At 36.6% G+C, this 21722-nt stretch overlaps 1 protein-coding gene across 2 annotated transcripts in view; it reads right to left on the bottom strand.

The window, feature by feature from the left end:
- Nucleotides 1-21722, bottom strand: part of kifap3a (kinesin-associated protein 3a) — a 204243-nt gene that overhangs the window by 167251 nt on the left and 15270 nt on the right. For both annotated transcript variants that reach the window (XM_059984450.1, XM_059984451.1), the window contains exon 2: nucleotides 8486-8617. In XM_059984450.1, coding sequence (XP_059840433.1) covers nucleotides 8486-8617 — 132 coding nt within the window. The remainder of the gene's footprint in view (nucleotides 1-8485; nucleotides 8618-21722) is intronic.

The raw sequence follows: 21722 nt of genomic DNA, 5'->3' as shown, positions 1-21722 counted from the left end.
TAAATTAAGAATGTTTACTTCAATTACCTTAACAATTAAGTATGATAACTAGGATTAGCAGCTTCAAATTTATTGTTGAAGTGTCCAATTGCTTACAATTTATAAGATTCAAATAGTCCAAAAATTTATATTTAGCAATTCAGAAAAACAGATTTTAAACAACTAAATCTCATTACAAGTACAGTGAATTCCAGTTAAATAGGTCATCGATTAATCGACACACCGACTTATTTAGGACAATTCTTAAAGAACAAAAATGGGCCACGGTAACATAGCAGCTAGCTTAACGCTAGCTTTGGACAGTTTGGACTAGTTTGGACTGTAGCAGTTCTGAGTTCAATTAAGGCACTCTCTAAGGAATCTCTGCACATTTTTCCCCTAAAATGAGTGGGTTTTCACCAGGTGCTCCGGTTTCCTCCCATCATTTTAAATTGTCCCATGATTACTTTAGGGTTAAATCAGGGCTGTCAGGGATTGCTGGGCAGCTCAGCTTGAAGGGCCAATTACATTTCCTATTGCCCAATGTATCTCTAAATAACATAAACAAAACTAACCAGGATTCCCTTTATTTATTTGGGACACTGTACCTTTTAATTAGGACAGGAGGCTGCTGCCAAACTAACTAGTGTCAGTTGTTTGCCATTGTGTAGCTATTAGACACTACACCACGCAGAGAGCTAAAAGTTTTAAAGTGGCGTCAGTTGCGTGTGCTTGTGTTACGTTATCCATCTGGGGAGATGGATGCCGATTCAAAAAGCTGTGGTTTTTATCATTTTGCTTTTTATTTTGACTTAAAAAACTTTCAGATCCTTGCCAAGATGCCAAGAAAAGATCCGACATTATCCAAAAAAATTAGCCTACTGTACCAAATTAAAAGCTATCCTTTTTTACCGTGCTGCACTGGATGGTTCCTTTTGCTACAAACACACAACACTATCAGGTTTAAAGAAAGCAATATATCATAAACTGTGTTGTTTTGCTCAAGTATGTCAGGAACTGATTAAAAAAACTGTTGGTTATTGGGATAAACATTAAGCCTCAATTCTTTAAGACACTAAGAATGGATAGTTCACCAATCAAGTACTATTGGTATAGTCTAAAATTTATTCTTAAATTACAGCATTACCTCATGCAGTTAGGCAATGAAGGCAGTCCATTATCTGAACTAGGTGTCTGTGCTGATTTTGTTCATTTACAGTGATCAAAGGAACATGACAGCATACATTGGATGAACTCCTCCACTGATAACTATTAGAAACTAACTCAATTTTATAGTAGTACTGTGGTGGTATTCATGGTATTCTAATTTCTTCTATATTTGTTTTAAATACAATTTGTTTCTCAGTTAACTGGTAGCTTGTCTTTTTTATAACTTTTTAACTATTTTGATGAAGCTTCAGCTAATTGAGGGAGTCACTTAATTGAGCTAAACTAGTCCCGATGTGTGCCAGTTAATCGGAATCCACTGTACTATCAAAGCAGACACCACGTAATTATCTGCAGCTGAAAACAAAGAGACAAACTATCCGGACATGATAAATAGAAGTCAATAGATTTTCATATTAAAAGAACAAATCTTTCATAAATTATGATCAAAATCCAAAGTTCAAGCCTCTGCAATATAAATTCATCTATTTCATAATAATATTTTCTGTGTAGATAGGCTTTTAACACTTTAGATTCATAAGTTAATCTTCAAAACTGATGGAGGCTCATAGATCCAAAAAAAAAACTAAAAAATTTGTTAATTTTCTCACATTTACAAAAAAGAATATGTTTGCATTAAAGTGATTCTACGATTCAAATTAGTAACATTGCAGCCAGAAGATTTAACCACCAATCTAATGTTTTGATAATACTAAGAACGTATACTACCTGAATTAGGTGATAAGCTACTGAAAGATAAGAGATTAATGGTGTTACATTAGCTATATTAGACTTGGATTATTAAGATTAATTACCATGACACAGAATATTTCAACAAAGTGTGTAATATACATTTGCAAACAGTTAACCGTGAAAAAAATGTGTGTTCAACTGTCAGCAAAGAGCTAGCTTTTACTTAAAAGCCACCATGGTTGGTCAAAATTTCATTTCCTTCCAATCCTCTGAAGGTTTTGCCAAGAATTTTTGAATGTTTTTTCTTTGTCCCAAGAGGTCTGCAGACAATGCAATACTACTTTCCACCCAGATAAAGCTCTGTGAAGTAATCAATGAATGATCACCACATACAGTTTCTGGCACTGCAAGAGCAGAAAGTTGCTTTTGCAAATGGAATGCTGGAACCTTTTCTTGTGCAACAATGAAGTGAATTTGGCAGAGAAAGAAAAAAAACTTTAAATCCACACCATTACAAATAATACTTGCACCCTTGATTAATCCCCCCACCTCAATGTATATCTGGAAAATTATATACATAGTGTCGACCGCTCCTAGTTTTCCAACCCTTCTCATAATAATGAATTCCATCTTTGCTTTATAGTCATCAAGGGGCTGAGGTGGGCATAGAATAGGACAATATTACAAAAGTAGGGAAATGAACTAAAGTTAACAGAGAAAAGCCCCACTCTGATTAAACACCATCTGCCTGCTTTTTCCCTCAACGTGGCCCAGGCACACCTTTCTACTGAGAGCTCTGTTCTCACCAAAAAAAAAGCATGGCATAGTGAAGTATAGAGGCTGCTTCAGCACAAAAACAACTGTTTGACAAAATGGCTTTGATGGACTTCTCGATCATGCCCAGAATATCAGTAGCTGTTAGAAGTTCACACTGTTTATTGGAAATATTTTTGAATTCATTAATATTGAAAATCACTTGCAATAAAAACAAAAATGCTAAAAAGCTGGATTAAATAAAATTACACATTAAAAGTTTAACTTCATTTAGTAAAAAGCTAAAATTCTACTAATCTTTCTCGTTGTAGCCAACTTATCCCATTTACTTCCATAGGATTGCTTTCCAGCCTGTCATTGGGGAAGCTTGCTGAAATACGAGCTGCTGCATTGAATTTCATAACAAATCCATCCAGTAATCCGTGAGCAACCAACAGCACTGTCAACTGGCTAGGAAATGCTGCTGACAGTTGTATAAGGCAATGGCAGCATCAAATTTTGGGACTCATACAGAGAAATGCAAAAAGTTAGCCCCAGTAACTTTGAATCAGCTTCCAAAATCAGATATTGACATCTGGAGGCTCTGAAATTCCTGGTGAAGTGATAAAGAGGTTAAAGCTTTTGACACATTTGTAATACTAGACCTCAAATTTTAAAATATTACAAAGGAGTAACAGGAGATGAGGAAACAGGAGACAAAGAAATAACTTCAGGCAAGCCACTAGCCCAATTTTCCATTATATTATGCCTCAAGAGTTTTATGCATGAGGATTATAGACTTTCTAGATATGCAATCTTTCTTTAAAAATATGATGTCAATTTTTAACATTTCAGTTACATAACTCAAGTGTTTAATGAATTACTAATAACATTAGAACATAATGCACAGAGAAACAAGTCCTTTGGCCTATCGACTACACTGACCATGGTGCTATCTGCACATCACCTGCACACAGTCTATATCACTCTATTCCCTACCTATTCATATGCCCATTTTGTACTTCTTAAACATTGCTGTTATTTCTGCTTCAAACACGAATGCAATATTGGTATTAATTTCTAGAGGTATAGAATATAAGAGCAAGGATGTGATCTTGAGGCTCTATTAGGCACTCATGAGACAACAAGAAGTACTGTGTGCAGTTTTGGGCTCTTCATTTTAGAAAAGATGTATTGACATTGGAGAGGGTTCAGAGAAGATTCACGAGAATGATTCCAGGAATGAAAGGATTACCGTATAAGGAAAGTCTGGCAGCTCTTGGGCTGTATTCCCTGGAGTTCAGGAGAATGGGGGGGGGGGGGGGGGGGGGATCTCATTGAAACATGCAGAATGTTAAAAGGCCTGAACAGATTAGATATGGCAAAGTTAATTCTCATGGTAGGGTATTCTAGGACAAGAGGGCACGACTCCAGGATTGAAGAACATTCTTTTAGAATAGAGATGCAGAGAAATTACTTTAGTCAGAGAGTGGTAAATCTGTGGAATTTGTTGCCACTAGCAGCTGTGGAGGCCAAGTCATTGGGTGTATTTAAGGCAGAGATAGATAGGTTCTTGATTACCCAGGGCATCAAATGGTATGAGGTGAAGACAGGAATGGGAATGACTGGAAGAATTGGATCAGCCCATGATTGAATGCCGGAGCAGACTCAATGGGCCGAATGGCCTACTTCTGCTCCTATATCTATGGTCTTTCTTAGCAGCATGTTCCACATATCTTTCAATGTGTAAAATAGGTTCCCCATAAAATCTCATTTAGACTTTTCCTACTCTTAACTTAAAGCTATGCCATCTAGTGTTTGACATTTTCAACCTCGGGGTAAAAATCTACCCGCCCAATCTCTGCCTCTTCATGCCACTCACTTTTTTCTAGCATACTTCTATCTAATCACCACTCAGTGTCCGACAATTTGTCCAACTTCTTCTCATAGCAACACTCTCTATTAAAGGAAACATCCCTGTAAGCCTCTTCTGCATGCTTTTCAAAGTCTCCACATCCTTCTTGTAGCTTAGCAACTAGAACTGTACACAGTACTCTAGGTGTACCTTAGCTAAAGTTCCATGCAGCTGAAACATGACTTCCCAACTTCGTAAGACATAGAAGCAGAATTAAGCCACTGGCCCATCAAGCTTACTCCACCATTCCATCATGGCTGTTTTATTATTCCTTTCAACCCTATTCTCTTGCCTTCACACTGTATACCTTTGATGCACTTACTATAAAGGAACCAATCAACCTCCATTTTAAATATACCTAATGACTTGGCCTCTATAGCCATCTGTGGCAATGAATTCTAGATTCATTACCCTCTAGCTAAAGTAATTTCTCCTCATCCCTGTTCTATCTTTATAAATATTTGTATTCTGAGGCTGTGCCCTCTCGTCCTAGACTCTACTACTATAGGAAACATCCTCTTCCTGTCCATTCTGTCTAGGCCTCAGTGAAGATAAGCATGCCACTTTTATTTCCACCTTCAGAGAGCTATGGGCTTCCATCCCAATATCTCATTTACATCAGTACTCTTAATGATCCTGCTATTTACAGCATACTTTCACTTGCATGTGGTGTCCTAAAATGCAACTCCTCAGACCTGTCTGAAATAAATTGCATGTGCAATTTGTCCAACCAAATTTCTTATTGGTGTAACAACTTCCATCACTATACAAAATCTCAATTTCAATGTCATCTGCCCTTACTGATCAGACCACCTACACTTTCATCAAAATCATTTATAGCACAAACACTGTCCTAGCACTGATCACAGAACTCTAGTCAGAAAAGCATCCATCCTCCACTATCCTCTGACCAAGATAATTTTGCTTATAAATTACCGTGAATCCCATGTGGTTTAAAGCTACTGAGAAAATTAGATGCTAAATTTAAAATTTTGGTTTTCCATCAAAGAGAACATGCCTGCTTCTACTTATCTCCTGGTTACTTTTTCACATCCTTCATTGTTCTGCTCTACTGCACGTGTACTCTGCTCTACTGCACGTGTACATACATAAACATCTATGCTCTTTGTTTAGTCACAATCTCTCTGGTATAAACAGCTGCAATTTTTGCTTCACTTTATTTGCAGAAATAAATCAGATGCAGGACTCTTAACCAAAATGCATGACTACTTACAAGCATTTATTGGGCATCAATGAAAATAGAACAGCATTTTTAGGAAACGCACGTATCTACTCATCTGACATCATTTCTAGTTATTTGCCCTCCCAATTGTACTAGAAACATTGCCACGTCCAAGACATCAGGGAACCTCACCCTTTCAATTACTTTGGTTTGCTCTTAGAAAAGTGAAACTTCATTTGTGATGCCAAAACTAAACAGCTAATACATTCCCATGCCCCATTTTCTAACAATGCAAATAAAATACAAATTATCTGACAGTGTTTACCATCTCCTATTAGAAACCATTAATTACAAGCTCCAATCATAATTACCTCTACATTATCACAAATACAGTATTATAATCTGACACTAGAAGAGTGATAAGATTAGACTTTCCAGAATAATATCTTGTTGAATACTCGATCATGAAAAATGATACCTTCTTGCCTTTCTACCTTTCTTCACGTTGATCAATGCTTACTTTGCTTTTCAAATTGATTTTCAAATAAAAAGACACATTTAAAAATATTTTAACTGTATTATTCAATATATTAATATTTTCATCTTTTAGCTTTCACTTTATTGGCATACAATCAAAGAATATACGATCCCTTATGTGTTTATATTTATTGTGTTTTTTATTATAGTGTTCTTTATCTTATTGATCTTCTCTGTGCTGAATTGGATCTACTCTACACTTGTGTACAAAAAATGACAATAAACAATCTTTATCTTTCTCGCATTCTAAAGTCTCACAACACCACTAATATATTTTTAGTTAATCAATGGTGTAAAGTTTGACATCATTTCATCATAGACTTAGTAGCTTAAATTTCTAGTATGATCAGGTATCAGAATGTTATCAAGTACAAGAAATGATGCATGCAGCATCACACAACCTCCTTTAAAATATGCAAAATTTAATTTTACGAATGTGAATAGTTACTTTCAGCAAAGAAAGCTAACACCAGGATTGCAGGCAGATGCAATCAATAATTAGGGCCAATGTTAAAACTCACTGCAATGATTACAAAGTCACACTTACAAAGCAAAAATAAAAAATGGCAACTGTGGAAGTTAAACAGGAAAATGTTGGGCAATTTCAGAATCTGATGTAAATTAAGCTATTATTGATATATCTACTTATTTAAAAAGTGCTGCTTTAATAAATTGATTTTTCTCCACAGTGCCAAACAAGTGAGAATTTCAGATTTACTGCTATGTTCAAAATTAACTGAAGTAACTATTGTTCACTTTGCTGCTGGTTGCTAAGCTCTCAGTACCATTCTGTGCTATATTTTAGCCTAATAGTATTGATGATAAATGTGATAGGATAATGTTCTCTTTATTAACTCACATCCATTCAATTATTATATAAAAAACAACTTTATAACTTGGTGGTCCAGAAACATATTCCAGCCAGCCAACTAAAAAGCATTTAACAGAAACTGATGTGAACAGACAAAAACAATACATTTGGAAGCTTTTTCCAAAAGCAAAAGTAGGATCTTCTATACCAGCACAAACAGATTATCCTATTTTGGCAAACACAAGGAAATCTGCAGATGCTGGAAATTCAAGCAACACACACAAAATGCTGGTGGTACGCAGGAAGCCAGGCAGCATCTATAGGAAGAAGCACTGTTGACGTTTCGGGCCGAGACCCTTCGTCAGGACACCTTTTAGGGGCAATAGTTATTTTTTTAAATCACATTTTTATATTTTGCTAAAAAAAACCTATAGGAAACAAAATTATTTTGACAACAAGTCTAAAATGTATCCCATTCTCAAGTAAAACAATTCAATGATTCACCACCCTTTTCTGTTTTGTGTTCAAATCAAAGCAAAATCATTTTTACTGTATTCATTTTAATTTGATGCAAGGAAAGATTAAAATAATGATCAACAAATTTACTCTCAATTTATTAAAATGAAGTTAAATTTGCAGGTACATAGTTAAGGTTTATAAATCTTCACAGAAAATATTGAAATGAAAAATTAACAAAACTGTAGATGGAAATCTAAAATAAAAACAGAAAAATGAAATACTCAGGTCAGGTAGTATTTATAGAAAGAGAAAACAAATAAAGTTAACATTTTAATTTCAGAACCCTTCATCTTAAAAACAATTTAATTCTAGATAGCAAAAAAAAAAGGGAAATTGGTAGGTCTCTAATATGATAGGACTAGAAGATATACTGTGGCATTTATGGAGGAGTTAAAATCAGATTCAGCTTCTGTGTGTTTGACCTGTACTAATTACATACTTTTAAGAAGCATCTGCTCTGTGTAGATTCATTAACGTTTTAACACCTGACATCAAATCTGAATTCATTAAGAACACATCTTATAACAGACTTTCTTCTAAGATGAAAGGAGGGAATAAAATACCTCATTTCTGAAACAAGCATCATAAGCATAAGAATTAAAATCTAATAAAAGATGAAAAAGAAAAAAATCAGTTAATAAATCCTAAATGGCCAATCAACCCTTTTGCAAACAATAATTTCCCATTTTTTCTGCTCTGAACTTTGAGAAGATCTCTGAAATATATAGATGAAATCAAGGAAAAGGTTCATTTTTTAAAAATTATACTTTGTCACTTCCTTTCAATTATTATAGGAAATTTTTACCCACTTAGCCATTCTTCATTGATATTACGTTAATTCAAAACTGTTAGATATTTTTAAAATATTTCATGAGCCAGTTACAATGTGAAAAATAATTAGCAGTATTTGTGAAGAAGTAATACTCACATTTTCTGACATTCCTTCCGTTCTCCAAGCATGGCATTGCCCATCTCACCCAAAATTGTAGCTTCTACTTCACAGTGAACGACCAAAGCTTTCTCCACCGGGTGGACATCTATATTACCCCCTTTTACTTTCCTAAAGGAAAAGAAAAATTATGAGAGCAACCAAAAGAAATGTGCATTTCCATTAAACTTAAATATGTTGCTGTAGCAAGTTAAACCCATTACTTTAAAATTACATTTTTCCAATCGCATTCAAAACTAGTCTGGAGAACTTTGAAAAGTTTCTCCAAGTCCTCGAGTTGCCTCCAACACCCTCATTCACTCACCGTCGCCCCCTTCCCCTTCCGGGTTCTATCCACCACTACATACCACAAATTCACCCATGGGATCCTCCTCCCGATCTAGTTCCACCTACTAATCACCACTGCCCTAATTGTTTCCATTTTCACCTCGTCATCATAGTTTAGCACTGATACTTTTGTGTTTCTGTTTATATCTCTCCAGAATCAGGTTTCATATCACTGGCAGTAGCAATACAATGCAATACATATTAATAAAAATAGTGAATTACAGTAAACATATATATAAATAGTTAAATTAAATAGTAGTGCAAACAAAGTACAAATGTAGTGTACATGGGTTCAATGTCCATTCAACAATCTGAAGGTAGAGGGGGAAAAAAGTTGTTGCTGAATCACTGAGTGTGCATCTTCATGCCCCTGTACCTCCTTGCTGATGGTAGCAATGAGAAGAAAGTATGTCCTGGGTGGTGGGGGTCCTTAATAATGATGCCGCCTTTTTGCGCCATCACTCCTTGAAAATATCCTGGATGCTACAGAGGCTAGTGTCTATGATGGAGCTGACCGAGTTCACAATTTTCTGCAGCTTCTTTCCATCCTGTGCAGAAGCCCCTCACCCACCCCACCCCCAACACCAGACAGTGATCAATGGTGCAGCTAGTTAGAATGCTCTCCATGGTACATCAGTAGAAATTGAGAATGTCCTTGGTGACATACCTAATCTCCACAAACTCTTAATGAAATATAGTTGCTGTCATGCCTTCTTTGTAACTTTAACAATATATTGGGTCCAGGGTAGATCCTCAGAGATACTGACACTGGAACTTGAAATTGCTCACTCTTTTCACTTCTGATCCCCTCTATGAGGACTGATGTGTGTTTCCTCATCTTATCCTTTCTGAAGTTCACAATCAGTTCTTTGGTCTTGCTAACAATGAGAGCACGGATGTTGCTGCCACACCATTCAACTAGTTGATATATCTCACTCCTGACCATCTAGCATCACCAACTGAAATTCTGCTAACATTAGTTTAAATAAGCAAATTTATAGAAAGCATTTGAGCTGTGCCTAGCCACACATGGGTGTAGACAGTACAGCAGTGTCTCCAAGCTTCACAATTCCCATCCAATTACCTTGTCCTGTCTCTCCATCTTTTATATTAATTTTTTTTTCACTCTTTGTCTGCGTCCATGTATCATTTTCTTCACATTGCTTCACAATTGCATCCCTGCTCCCCTAACTGGTATATCCGCTTGTTAGCTTACAGCCCTCTTCAGTACACCAATCACTTTGGACTCCTTTTTCACCACCCCTTTTCTCCACATTATACTAGCCACCTCTCAACCCTGCATCAGGACTTCAACCCAAAAAGTTGACAACTCCTTTCCTTCCACAGATGCCGTATGACCTACTGAGAACACAATCGTCCAGCAGATTGTTCGTTGATGAGGAAATGTTCTTTCTGGTAGTATATCCATACTATGAAGATCTAGAAAAAAAATTGACTGCTGACACTGAAGTACTGGATCTTCTTGAAAAAAAGGCACTACACTATCTTACTGTATTTCAGAGCTTCAGTAAATCAAGATATCAACATCGTAACAGCCACTTTACCAAATGCAATGTAAATTATGAGATCATTGTGAATTTGCAAACTTGTAGATTAGACATTGAACAAAATAAGATTTCTCAAAAGTAAGACATAACTTTAGTAGAAGGCCAAACCTCATATAGATTGTATCTTACATCACTTGTTACAGAAACTAAATACACAATAACATCTGGAAGGAATTAAATGGCAGTAAGCTAACTATGGAGTTATTGCCTGTTACACCACTGGCATTTAGGTCCTCCATCTCTTTCTGTCCTTGGCCAGGCAGTATTCATGGCTTCCTTCACGTGCCAGTAGCTTCCTCTCGGTTTTCACAATTGTCAGTCATGTAAATCCTGGGTGGATACTCAGGAATACTGTTGCACACAGATATAGGATTCTTCGCTGCTGTCTCCGTAACAATTAGTTTGACAAGACATGGTTATCAGCCTTGAGCTGAACCCCTGAACCTGGAGGATCAGTGGACTAGTCTGGCCTACATCCTTTAACCTGATTTGCATTGGTGACCCTACCAAGAGTCAAAGCACAAGGCTCTGACTCCAGCAACATAGCTCTTCGGGTTATTGAGGCACCTAACTCAACCTATTGAGGCTCCAAACCCTACAAAAAAGTCGTGATCCTCTTGGAAGAAACCAACTGAAGGATTCCTAAAATACCAGTGAAATAAATTGAAATAAATCACTGGATGGAAATGAGATTGCAATCTTAAAACTCACAGATCCACCAAGGCTCAGTTCATGATTCTCAGTGTCATGATCAACTGATTCTACCATAGTGAATTTAAAAAACAAGTAACAACTTTGGTTTATAAATAAAGCAAAATAACAACTTAGATTAATAGGAAATAAAAACAATGTAACTTAGAAAATATATATAAATAATTTATCTCAGAGGAGCTAACAGCTCTCCTGAAAAATCTTACTGCCACTTTGCCGATAAATTACTAAATGTTTTACAATGAAATAAGCATGCATCATCTGAATTCTAAAAAAAATTCAGGAATTTGTTTTGATTACCAATTCCTTTTTTTAATATAATGCTCAGTCAAAAATTATACCAACACCAAGAATGTTGCATGTGTATCTATTCTGTCATGACATTTTTTGCACATAGTTTATTGCTTGATTGGGGGGGGGGGTAATTTTCATTTAAAAAACATAAAATTGTAAATTTAAATACTTATATAAAAACATTCAATAGAAAAACATACAGTCCATTTATTGCAGAAGTGAACATGATGCTATTATATACAACTCAGATGTCTTTCATTCTTTAATACAACTCAGAGAAAATTTTAACTATCTCACATACACTATATCATATTTAATCATTTTTGCTCTGATCAAAGTCTCTTAAAATAATATTGTTTTATATTTAATATCAGAGGATGGGAAAAGCCAAATTTACTGCTTATAAGGAATTTAATAAAGTGAGGAATGATCAGAATGCAAACTTTTTTTAGCCATGCTACCCAATTATACACTTGGGGCTTTAAATACAAATATTAAATAGCCAAAGGATATTCTGAAATATCCAAAGGATAAATGTCTTTGATTTTTGCTTTCCACCTCAGTAACTTTAAATGGCATCTCAAAAATTATGTTTTCAATCCATAGTTAGCATGAACCCATTAATACATTTTAACCTTCCATAGTTTTCAATCATTTTAAGTGTCTAAACAACTGCAACACAGGGGCTCAGAAAGATGCACAATTAGAAATTTTGACACCTAATTTATTCTACAGTAACAGGAAAGTTAGATGTCATTGAGTTAAAAAAGAAAATGAAGTTGAATGCATTTAACAACAATGCTGTGTGAATACAATTTCTGGAATCCCCACCTGCACTGCTCTCACAGACACATTTCTCTTAGTCCTGTGGGTATAAAAGCAAGACCATACTGAACAAGGGCAATGAGGCCTCAAGTGGCAAATCTGAAAACTCTTCACATTGACCTCCCTTGTGGCCCACTTCTGTCATAGATCTTTCAAATATCCAGCACAGTGTGGGAGATTAAATGGGCAAACATCGTACCTCAAGCACATTCCTGACAGGAATACAACATTCAATACTCAAGAGTTTAGCATGGGAACACAAAGTTGCAGAGATTTCTCACCATTTGTATGTTTCATAGATCTATTTATTTTTATAAATGTCATGATGTGATCTGATCATCAACCTTGGTTCACTCATTCATTACATCCAATCCAGTAAAATTATCTGTAGAATTTCAAAAGACACTTTGTCTGATTAAAATGTTCGCATGTGAACTGCTTAACTTCAAAAATGTAACCCAGTTAAATATTAAACTACAAGGTTTTTGAGGATAACTGGAAGAATAGTTAAGGGAAAATCCACTACATGTGATGTGATGAATTTGTGTACATTATCATAAGCGATGCACATGCATTATCAAAAAAAAACCTTCAATGAAGTGCCATGTGAAAGGTTAGTGAGAGAAATTAAAGTATATGGGCACTTGCATGAATCAAAATGTAGTTAATAGGAAGAGTACAGAGATACATGCAATAATATAGCATGGAAACAGGCCCATCTTGTCCATGTCAACCATGGTCCCCACCAAGCTATTCCCTGCCTACATTTGGCCCACAAACCCCTCCTATCTATGTACTTATCCAAATGCCTTTCCCAAGATAGTCAGTCACCCTCCCAATCAGATCCCACAGGGGTCAGTGTTTGACATTGTCATTATTCACAATATATATCAATGCTTTAGATGAAGGAACAAAATGTAATATCTCAAAATTTGCCAATGACACCAAACTGGGTGTGATTGTGACTTATGAGAAAGATGCAAAGGGGCTTCAAGGCAACTTAAACTGAGTGAGTATAATAGCTTAGTGAATGCCATATAACTTGCATAAAGTTATACACTTATGTACTAAAAGGAGAAAGACAAGATTACTATGGTGAGACTGGGAAGGGTTGATATTCACCAGTCACTGAAAACATGCAGGTGTAGTAAACAGTGATGAAGACAAATAGTACAGTTGGCCCTCCTTATCCGCAAGGGATTGGTCCGGGACCCCTCGCGGATACCAAAAATTGTGGATGCTCAAGTCCCTTATTCAACCTGTCTCAATGCGGTAGACTTTAGGACCCAGCGGAACCCCAGACCTTATTTAACCTGGCTCAGTGCGGTGGACATTAGGACCCAGCGGCAGAGCTCTGAATCCACAGTGTTTCTGTTCACGAAAATAATCATGATCACAATTGAAAATAAAGTGGAAATAATAAAAAGCAATCGGAAAGAGGTGAAACGCCATCGGTCATTGGAAAAGCGTTAGGCTACATCGGTCAATGATCGGAACAAGTTTAAAGGATAAAGTGAGAAAGGCCCTGCCCCAATGAAAGCTACAATTATTACTAAGCAATGTAGTGGTTTAATTATTGGGTTTTGGGTTTTTGATCCTCCCGGCACTGAAACATACGTTCTTAAGTGTTTTATATGCATAGAAAGGTAAAATATATACTATATACTAAGACAAACGTTTGGCTGACGCTAAATAATACCAGATGTACTTGTTCCAACTTACTTAATAAGAGAACTTCCGATATTTTTCCGATCCCGATCCATGGTAACCCATGCACATCCTCCTGTATACTTTAAATCATCTCTAGATTACTTATAATACCTAATACAATGTAACTGATATGTAAAATAGTTGTTATACTGCATTGTTTAGGGAATAATGACAAGTTGTGCTTCGTTTGTCCTTTGTGAACATTTGCAGTTTTGTACTTTTTCAAAAATTAAGCCTTCTTTTTACATTCAGTTACCCATCACAGTGCAAAAGAAAATGAACAAAGGAAAAGCAGAAAGTGATAGTAAGTGTGAATTCAATGAACAGTGCGAAAATGAGATCTTATTTATAGCGGGTCCATCAAGAAAATCATTGTGCATTGTTTGTGAAAACACTTTCTCACATCATAGAAGACATGATATTAACAGACACTATAAACCACAACATCAGACTGAAATAGAAGGAAAACTGAAGCTAGTGCTTAGGTCTGAGTAACGGAAAGAATATGTGATCAAGAAAAAGGAAGAAATCAAAAGACAAAATATATTTGCTAAAAGTCTCATTACGGTAAGTAATGTTTATCTTGTTTTAAATTAAATCAATACATCATGTAAAAATGCTAAATATGTTTATATTAACATATTTTTACAAGAATTGAATGGGGGTACAAGAGTTGTATGGCACATCTGAACCCGTGAGTGAAAAAATTGACGCATGGAATGTAAAAGGTAGGCCACCTCTGATATGTGCTATGGACAATGTGTAACTTTATGAAGCATGACTAAGTCAACGACATTTATATTCACATAAATTTCAAAAAATATGAAGGGATCCAACTTAAACTGAGAATTCTGACTTGCTTAAAGTAGCTTGATCCAAAGAGCATGTTCACCTGGCAGGGATGCCTAGATTCCAGTTACAGGGTAAGAGATTTATGACTGGGCTGAAGAGAAATCTCTTCAGTTAAAGGGTTAGGGTAAACTTAATGGAATTCCGTGAGCTGCTGAGGCCACTGTCAAATATATTTAAGAGGGAAACATTTAAACATTCAGATGCAGTAATGAGGATAATAAGGGAGGGAAGGGGAATGAGAGGAAATATAGTTTAAAGCTAATGAACACCCATGACAGTATTGAATACTGGAGCATAGTTGAATATTTGAAGGGTTGCATGTTCTACCCCTGCTCTTGCTTTACCTTTTCCAGTTTAAATTCATTAAGTCTAACATTTCAGATTCAAAACTTCACATTTAATGTAGTATTCAAAGAATAGCAGTGGAGTTCGAGTTCTTCTGACGTGCTAACCAACATCTGAGTCTCAACCAATCAATATAGAAATGCATTTGCTTGTGGAATATTGTTATGCTTAACTTGACCGCTATTTCTCCAACATCTCTTCGAAGATGTCCCTTCCATTAACACTGTGATTACAATCTGAAAGGCACTTTTCAGCCATTTTCAGAAAAACTGAAAATAAAAACAGATGTTGGAAATCTGAAATAAAAAACAGAAAATGCTGAAAGCATTCAACAGGTCAGGCAGCACCTATGGAAAGATAAATGTCGCTTCAATCTAATGAAATCACTTGGCATAAAGAGTTAACTCTGTTTCCCTTTCCCTATAAAGGTACTATCTGACCTGAGTATTTCCAGTATTTTCTGTTTTTATAGAAGTTCAAAAACTGGCATATATCCTTGATTTCAATGGCATGACCCACATTACCAAGTCACAAACAACCCAATATTGAAATGCAACAAATTTGGAATGGGCTTCGCATTAGACCAGGATGACCAATGAGTTGAATTAGCTTCTTTTTGCGTCTCTCAGCCCCGTTGAAGTCTAGCAAACTTAGATATAACAGCAACAAGTATATAAAAAGTTTGAATTATTATGAATGAAAAACTTTGAAAATGCTTTCCTTAATGTTTCAAACTTGTGAAATTCTATCTAAATCTTCAACAGAATAAGGCTTACCTGCAGTAAATACAATACTGCTAAAAAAAATTAAAGGAAGATAAATTAGTTTTTGATATTTTACCATTCAAAAACAAATATATACTCATGCATTTCTTTTTAAATGGCTTTTTTTTGTGTCTGCCATTAACTTTCTTTGGAAGTCTGTCAGGGAATATGCCAAAGTAATCAAAATTCTTTAAAGCACAAGATTGCCAACATATGAACCAACAGAAGGCAACTAAAAGTCAGAAGATAAAGATGGAATATGAAAGTAAGCTAGCTAATAATATTAGAGATTACCAAAAGTTGCTTCAGATACATAGTTTCTTCAGATTCAGAGAGGCAAGAGTAGATATCAGACCACCGGAAAATGATGCTGGAGAGGTAGTAAAGGCAGACAAAGAAATGGCAGATTAACTGAATAAGTATTTTGCATAAGACTTCACTGTGGAAGACACGAGCACTATGGTGCAAGTTCCAGGGGTCATGAAGTGTGTGAAGCTAACATATCTAGAGAGAGGATGTTTGGAAAACTAAAAGGTCTGAAGGTAGATAAGTTACCTAGACCAGATGGGGTATACCCCTGGGTTCTGAAAAAGGTGGCTGAAGAGATTGTGAGGGCATTAGTAATGATCTTTCACTAGATTCTGGAATAGTCCCAGAAGACTAGGAAAATTGCAAATGTCACTTCACTCTTCAAGAAGGGAGAGATGCAGAAGGAAGGAAATTGTGGACCAGTTAGTCTAACCTCTGTGGTTGGTAAGATGTTGGAGCCAATTATAAAGGATGACTCAGGGTACATGGAGGCACATAGTAAAATAGGCAGTAGTCAGCATGGTTTCCACAAGGAAAAATCTTTCCTGACAAATCTGTTGGAATTCTTTGAAGAAATAACAAGGATAGACAAAGGAAAATCAGTTGATGATATGGACTTGGAATTTCAGAAAGCCTTCAACAAGGTGCCACACGAGGATGCTTAACGAACTACAAGCCCATAGTATTGCAGGAAAGATACCAGCATGGATAAAGCAGTTGGCTGATTGGCAGGAGGCAGACTGGGAATAAAGGAAGTCTTTTCTGGCTAGTTGCTGATGACTAGTGGTGTTCCACAGGGGTCTGTGTTGGGACCGATTCTTTTTACGTTATATGTCAATGATTTGGATCATTGAATTAATGGTTCTAGTGCAAAGTTTGCAGACAATATAAAGATAGGTGGAAGGGCAGATAATTTTGAGGAAGTAGAGAGGCTACAAAAGGGCTTAGACAGATTTAGAGAATAAAAAAGTGACTTGGCTTGAAATGGCAGATGGAATGCAGTGTCGGGAAGTGTATGGTCATGCACTTTGGTAGAAGAAATGAAAGGGTTTACTATTTTCTAAATGGAGAGAAAATACAAAAAATTGAGGCAAAAAGGTCTTGGGAGTTCTTGGACATTCTTGGGCAGGATTCCCTAAAGGTTAATTTGCAGGTTGAGCCTGTGGTGAGGAAGGCATATACAATGTTAGCATTCATTTTAAGAGGATTAAAATATAAAAGCAAGAATGCAATGTTCAGACTTTATAAAGCACAGGTGGGGCCTCACTTGAAGAATTGAGAGCAGATTTGGGCCTCTTTCCTTAGAGAGGATGTGCTGAAACTGGAGATGGTTCAAGATTCCAAGATTGAATGGCTTGTCACTTGAAGAGCATTTGGTGATTCTGAGCCTATATTCACTAGAATTCAAAAGAACGCAGGGTGACCTCATTGAAGCCTATCGAATGGTGAAAGGCCTTAATCAGTGTAGATGTGAAGATGTATCCTGCAGTGGGAGAGTCTAAAACCAGAGGAAACAGACTCAGAACAGAGGGGTGTCCTTTTAGAACAGAGATGAGGAGGAATTTCTTTGGCCAGAGTGCTGAATGTTTGCCACAGACAGCTGTGGGGGCCAAGTCTTTATGTATATGTAAAGCAGAGGTTGTTAAGACTCTTAATTGGTCAGGACATGAAGTGATACAGGGAGAAGGCAGGCGATTGGGGCTGAAAGAAAAACTGGATTAGCCATGATGAAATGGTAGAGCAGACTTGATGGGCCAAGTGGCCTAATTCTGCTCCTATATCTTATGGTCTTCTATCACAAAATTGCAAGACAATTCCTTTGTTTAAAAAACAAGACTTCGACCAAAAAATAAAAGTGGAAGAATTTTTACCTTCTCAATACTGTTCAGAATTAATATATCATTTTTATCTTCATGTGAGTTGCCTTAATAACCATCGCCCAGTAGCACTCACATCGACAGTGATGAAATGCTTTGAGAGGTTGGACATGTCTAGACTGAACTCCTGCCTCAGCAAGGACCTGAACCCATTGCAATTTGCCTACTGCTACAATAGGTCAACGGCAGACACTACCTCCATGGCTCTCCACACAATTTTAGACCAGCTGGCCAACACAAACACCTATGTCAGGATGCTGTATAGCTCAGCATTTAATACCATCATTCCCACAATCCTGACTGAGAAGTTGCAGAACCTGAGCCTCTGTACCTCCCTCTGCAATTGGATCCTCAACTTCCTAACTGGAAGACCAGGATCTGTGTAGATTGGTGTTAACATCTCCTTCTCACTGATAATTCACACTACCACACCTCAGGGGTGTGTGCTTAGCCCACTGCTCTACTCTCTATATAAACACGACTGTGTGGCTAGGCATAGCTCAAATACCATCTATAAATTTGCTGACGATATAACCATTGTTGGTAGAATCTCAGGTGGTGACAAGAGGGCGTACAAGAGTGAGATATGCCAACCAGTGGAGTGGTGCCACAGCAACAACCTGGCACTCAACATCAGTAAGACGAAAGAGCTGACTGCGGACTTCAGGATGGATAAGACGAAGGAACACATACCAATCCTCAGAGAGGGATCAGGTGGAGAGAGCGAGCAGTTTCAAGTTGCTGGGTGTCAAGATCTCTGAAGATCTAACCTGGTCCCAACATACAGATGTAGTTATAAAGAAGGCAAGACAGCAGCTATATTTCATTAGGAGCTTGAAGAGATTTGACGTGACAACAAATACACTCAAAAACTTCTACAGATGTACCGTGGAGAGCATTCTGACAGGCTGCATCATTGTCAGGTATGGGGGGTGGGGGGGGAACTACTGCACAAGACCAAAAGAAGCTACAGAGAGTTGCAAATTTAGTCAACTCCATCTTCAGTAGTAGCCTATAAAGCACCCAAGACATCTTCAGTGAGCGGTGCCTCAGAAAGGAAGCATCCATTATTAAGGACCTTCAGCACCCAGGCCATGCCCTTTTCTCACTGTTACCATCAGGTAGGAAGTACAGGAGCCTGAAGGCACACGGTCAGCGATTCAGGAACATCTTCTTCCCCTCTGCCATCCGATTCCTAAATGGACATTGAACCCTTGGACACTACCTCACTTTTTAAAATATATATTATTTCTGGTTTTTGCACAATTTTTAATCTATTCGATATATGTATACTGTATAAAGTATACTGAATAAGATTTGCTTATTTATTTATTATTATTTTATATTTTTCTTTTATACTATGTATTGTATTGAATTGCTGCTAAGTTAACAAATTTCACGTCACATGACAATGATCCTGAAGCCTTTTCACAATACCGAACAACACTAATGTTATCAGAAAGATAAGGAGATTGTTCTTTAGCAATAACCAGTTTTCGAAACTGTAGGCAGAGTTGTGCTAACTAGTGTTGCTGTTGCTGCTAATTTTTTTAATATAAAGCATTTCTGTTTTTTGCACTTTTTTGAATCTATTCATGTATGTTGTAATTGATTTACTTGTTTATTATTTTTATTTTATTTTATTCATTACTTTCTTTAAAATTTTACTTATTATTTTTTTCTCTTCTATATTATGTATTGCATTGAACAGCTGCTGCTAAGTTAACAAATTTCACGTCACATGAATGAACCTGATTATGATGTTATAATAAACCTGATTATGATGTTATAGTAATTACATTTAATCTCCAATTTTAAAAGTTATGTTTAAGAGGGTGGAAATTAAATAACTTCAGCCTCATATTTTAATTAAAATTAATAATTTATTTTGTGCCTTTTATTTATTAACTTTCAATTAACCAATGCCTGGGACAAAAGGTGAATATAAGCAAACTTAGAAGACAAAAGGAAGAGACATATACAGTGGTGCTAGCAAGTTTTTGAATCCTTTAGTATTTTCACTATGTCTGCATAAACATGACTTAAAATGTGATCTACTGTCATGCAAGTCCTAAAATTAGATGAAGAGAACCCAATTAAATAACACAAGAAACAAGGTATTTATTTATTTATTTATTAAGAAAACTGATCCAATATGACATGTATTTGTTGGAAAAAGTATGTGAACCTCTAGGATTACTAGATCATTTAAAGGGAACTAGAATCAGGACTAGAACAGCTTGGCATCATTGATGGAACAATGAATTCTGAATTGTACCAGCAGTTCTACAGAAAAATGTCGGAGTATCCATCCATGAACTGAAGTTCAAGAGAAAGTGAGTCGTGAAGCAAGATAACAACCCTAAACGCTCAAGTCAGTCTAATAAACAATAGTTAAAGCAGAGGAAATTTCACATTTTGGAATGCCCAAGTCAAAGACCTGACCTTAATCCTATAGAAATGTCATCGAAGAACCTACAGCAAGCAGTTCATGCAAGGAAGCCCACCAATATCCCAGAGTTGAAGCAGTTTTCTAAGGAGGAATGGCCTAAAATTCCTCCAAGCCAATGTGCAGAACTGATCAACAGTTACCAGAAACATTTGGTTGAAGTTATTGCTGTACAAGGGAGTCACACCACTTACTGAAAGCAAAGGTTCACATACTTCTTTCAACAAATACATGTAATATTGCATCATTTTTCTCAATATAAATAAAAAGTACAATTTTTGTGTTATTTATTTAATTGGGCTTGCCTTAATTAATTTTAGGACTTGTGTGAACCTGATCACATTTTAGGTCATACTTATACAGAAATAAAGAAAATTCTAAAGGGTTCACCAACTTTCTAGCACAACTGTACATTGAAACAGGAACTATTAAAAGAATTTTGCCAAAAACAATAAAAACATTGAAATGAAAAATGCAAAGGCAACAAGTAAACATAATCTAGTCAAAATAGCAAAGGACACATTATTAACAACTGAAGGCATTTTTTGGAGGAGTGGGAGATGGAGGTGGAAGGCAGGAAAAATAACATCATGGATTCCGGTTAATTGAGACGTACTGGGACCAGTACATTTTGGCCCAATTAAGCAGCTGCCGCAATTAGACAAAATTTCATGGAAATAGTTAAACACATATAAGAAAGGCAAATTGCCATTGAACTTAGTAACAAATTGCCATTGAACTTGAAGGCGCTTAGGAGAGATAATAGCGCCTAACTTTGACTCCTTTGCTTGCATCTTCTGAAACAGCTCTACTTCCATCTTTAATATCTCTGTTTCTCCCTTTCAGAATTCTTTTGAAGACCCTGACCTGGAGTTACATGCTGACTATGGTTCTTTGTGGGAATGGGACCCGCTCTCAGGGTTCCATAACCGGCCATTGCTCGGCACACCAAAGACTCAGCCTAACAGTCCAGCTCGAATTCAGAAGCCTAGGATCTCAGGGCTCTGGCAACAGGCAGATTGAAGGTCGGTGTCACGACAGGAGACCCAAGTGTCATCGGGGGAGTCAGGATATCTGCTGTGTGCCTGGAGACCCGGGATCTTTGCGAACTTCAGGCACAGAGGTCAAAAAAAGTGATGTAACAGAATTTTAACATCATAAACCAGCCAGCTATTTGTTACATCT

Source organism: Hypanus sabinus, chromosome 11 (genome assembly GCF_030144855.1).
Source record: "Hypanus sabinus isolate sHypSab1 chromosome 11, sHypSab1.hap1, whole genome shotgun sequence".
Lineage (NCBI taxonomy): Eukaryota > Metazoa > Chordata > Chondrichthyes > Myliobatiformes > Dasyatidae > Hypanus > Hypanus sabinus.
This window is presented reverse-complemented; position numbering and strand designations above follow the sequence as displayed.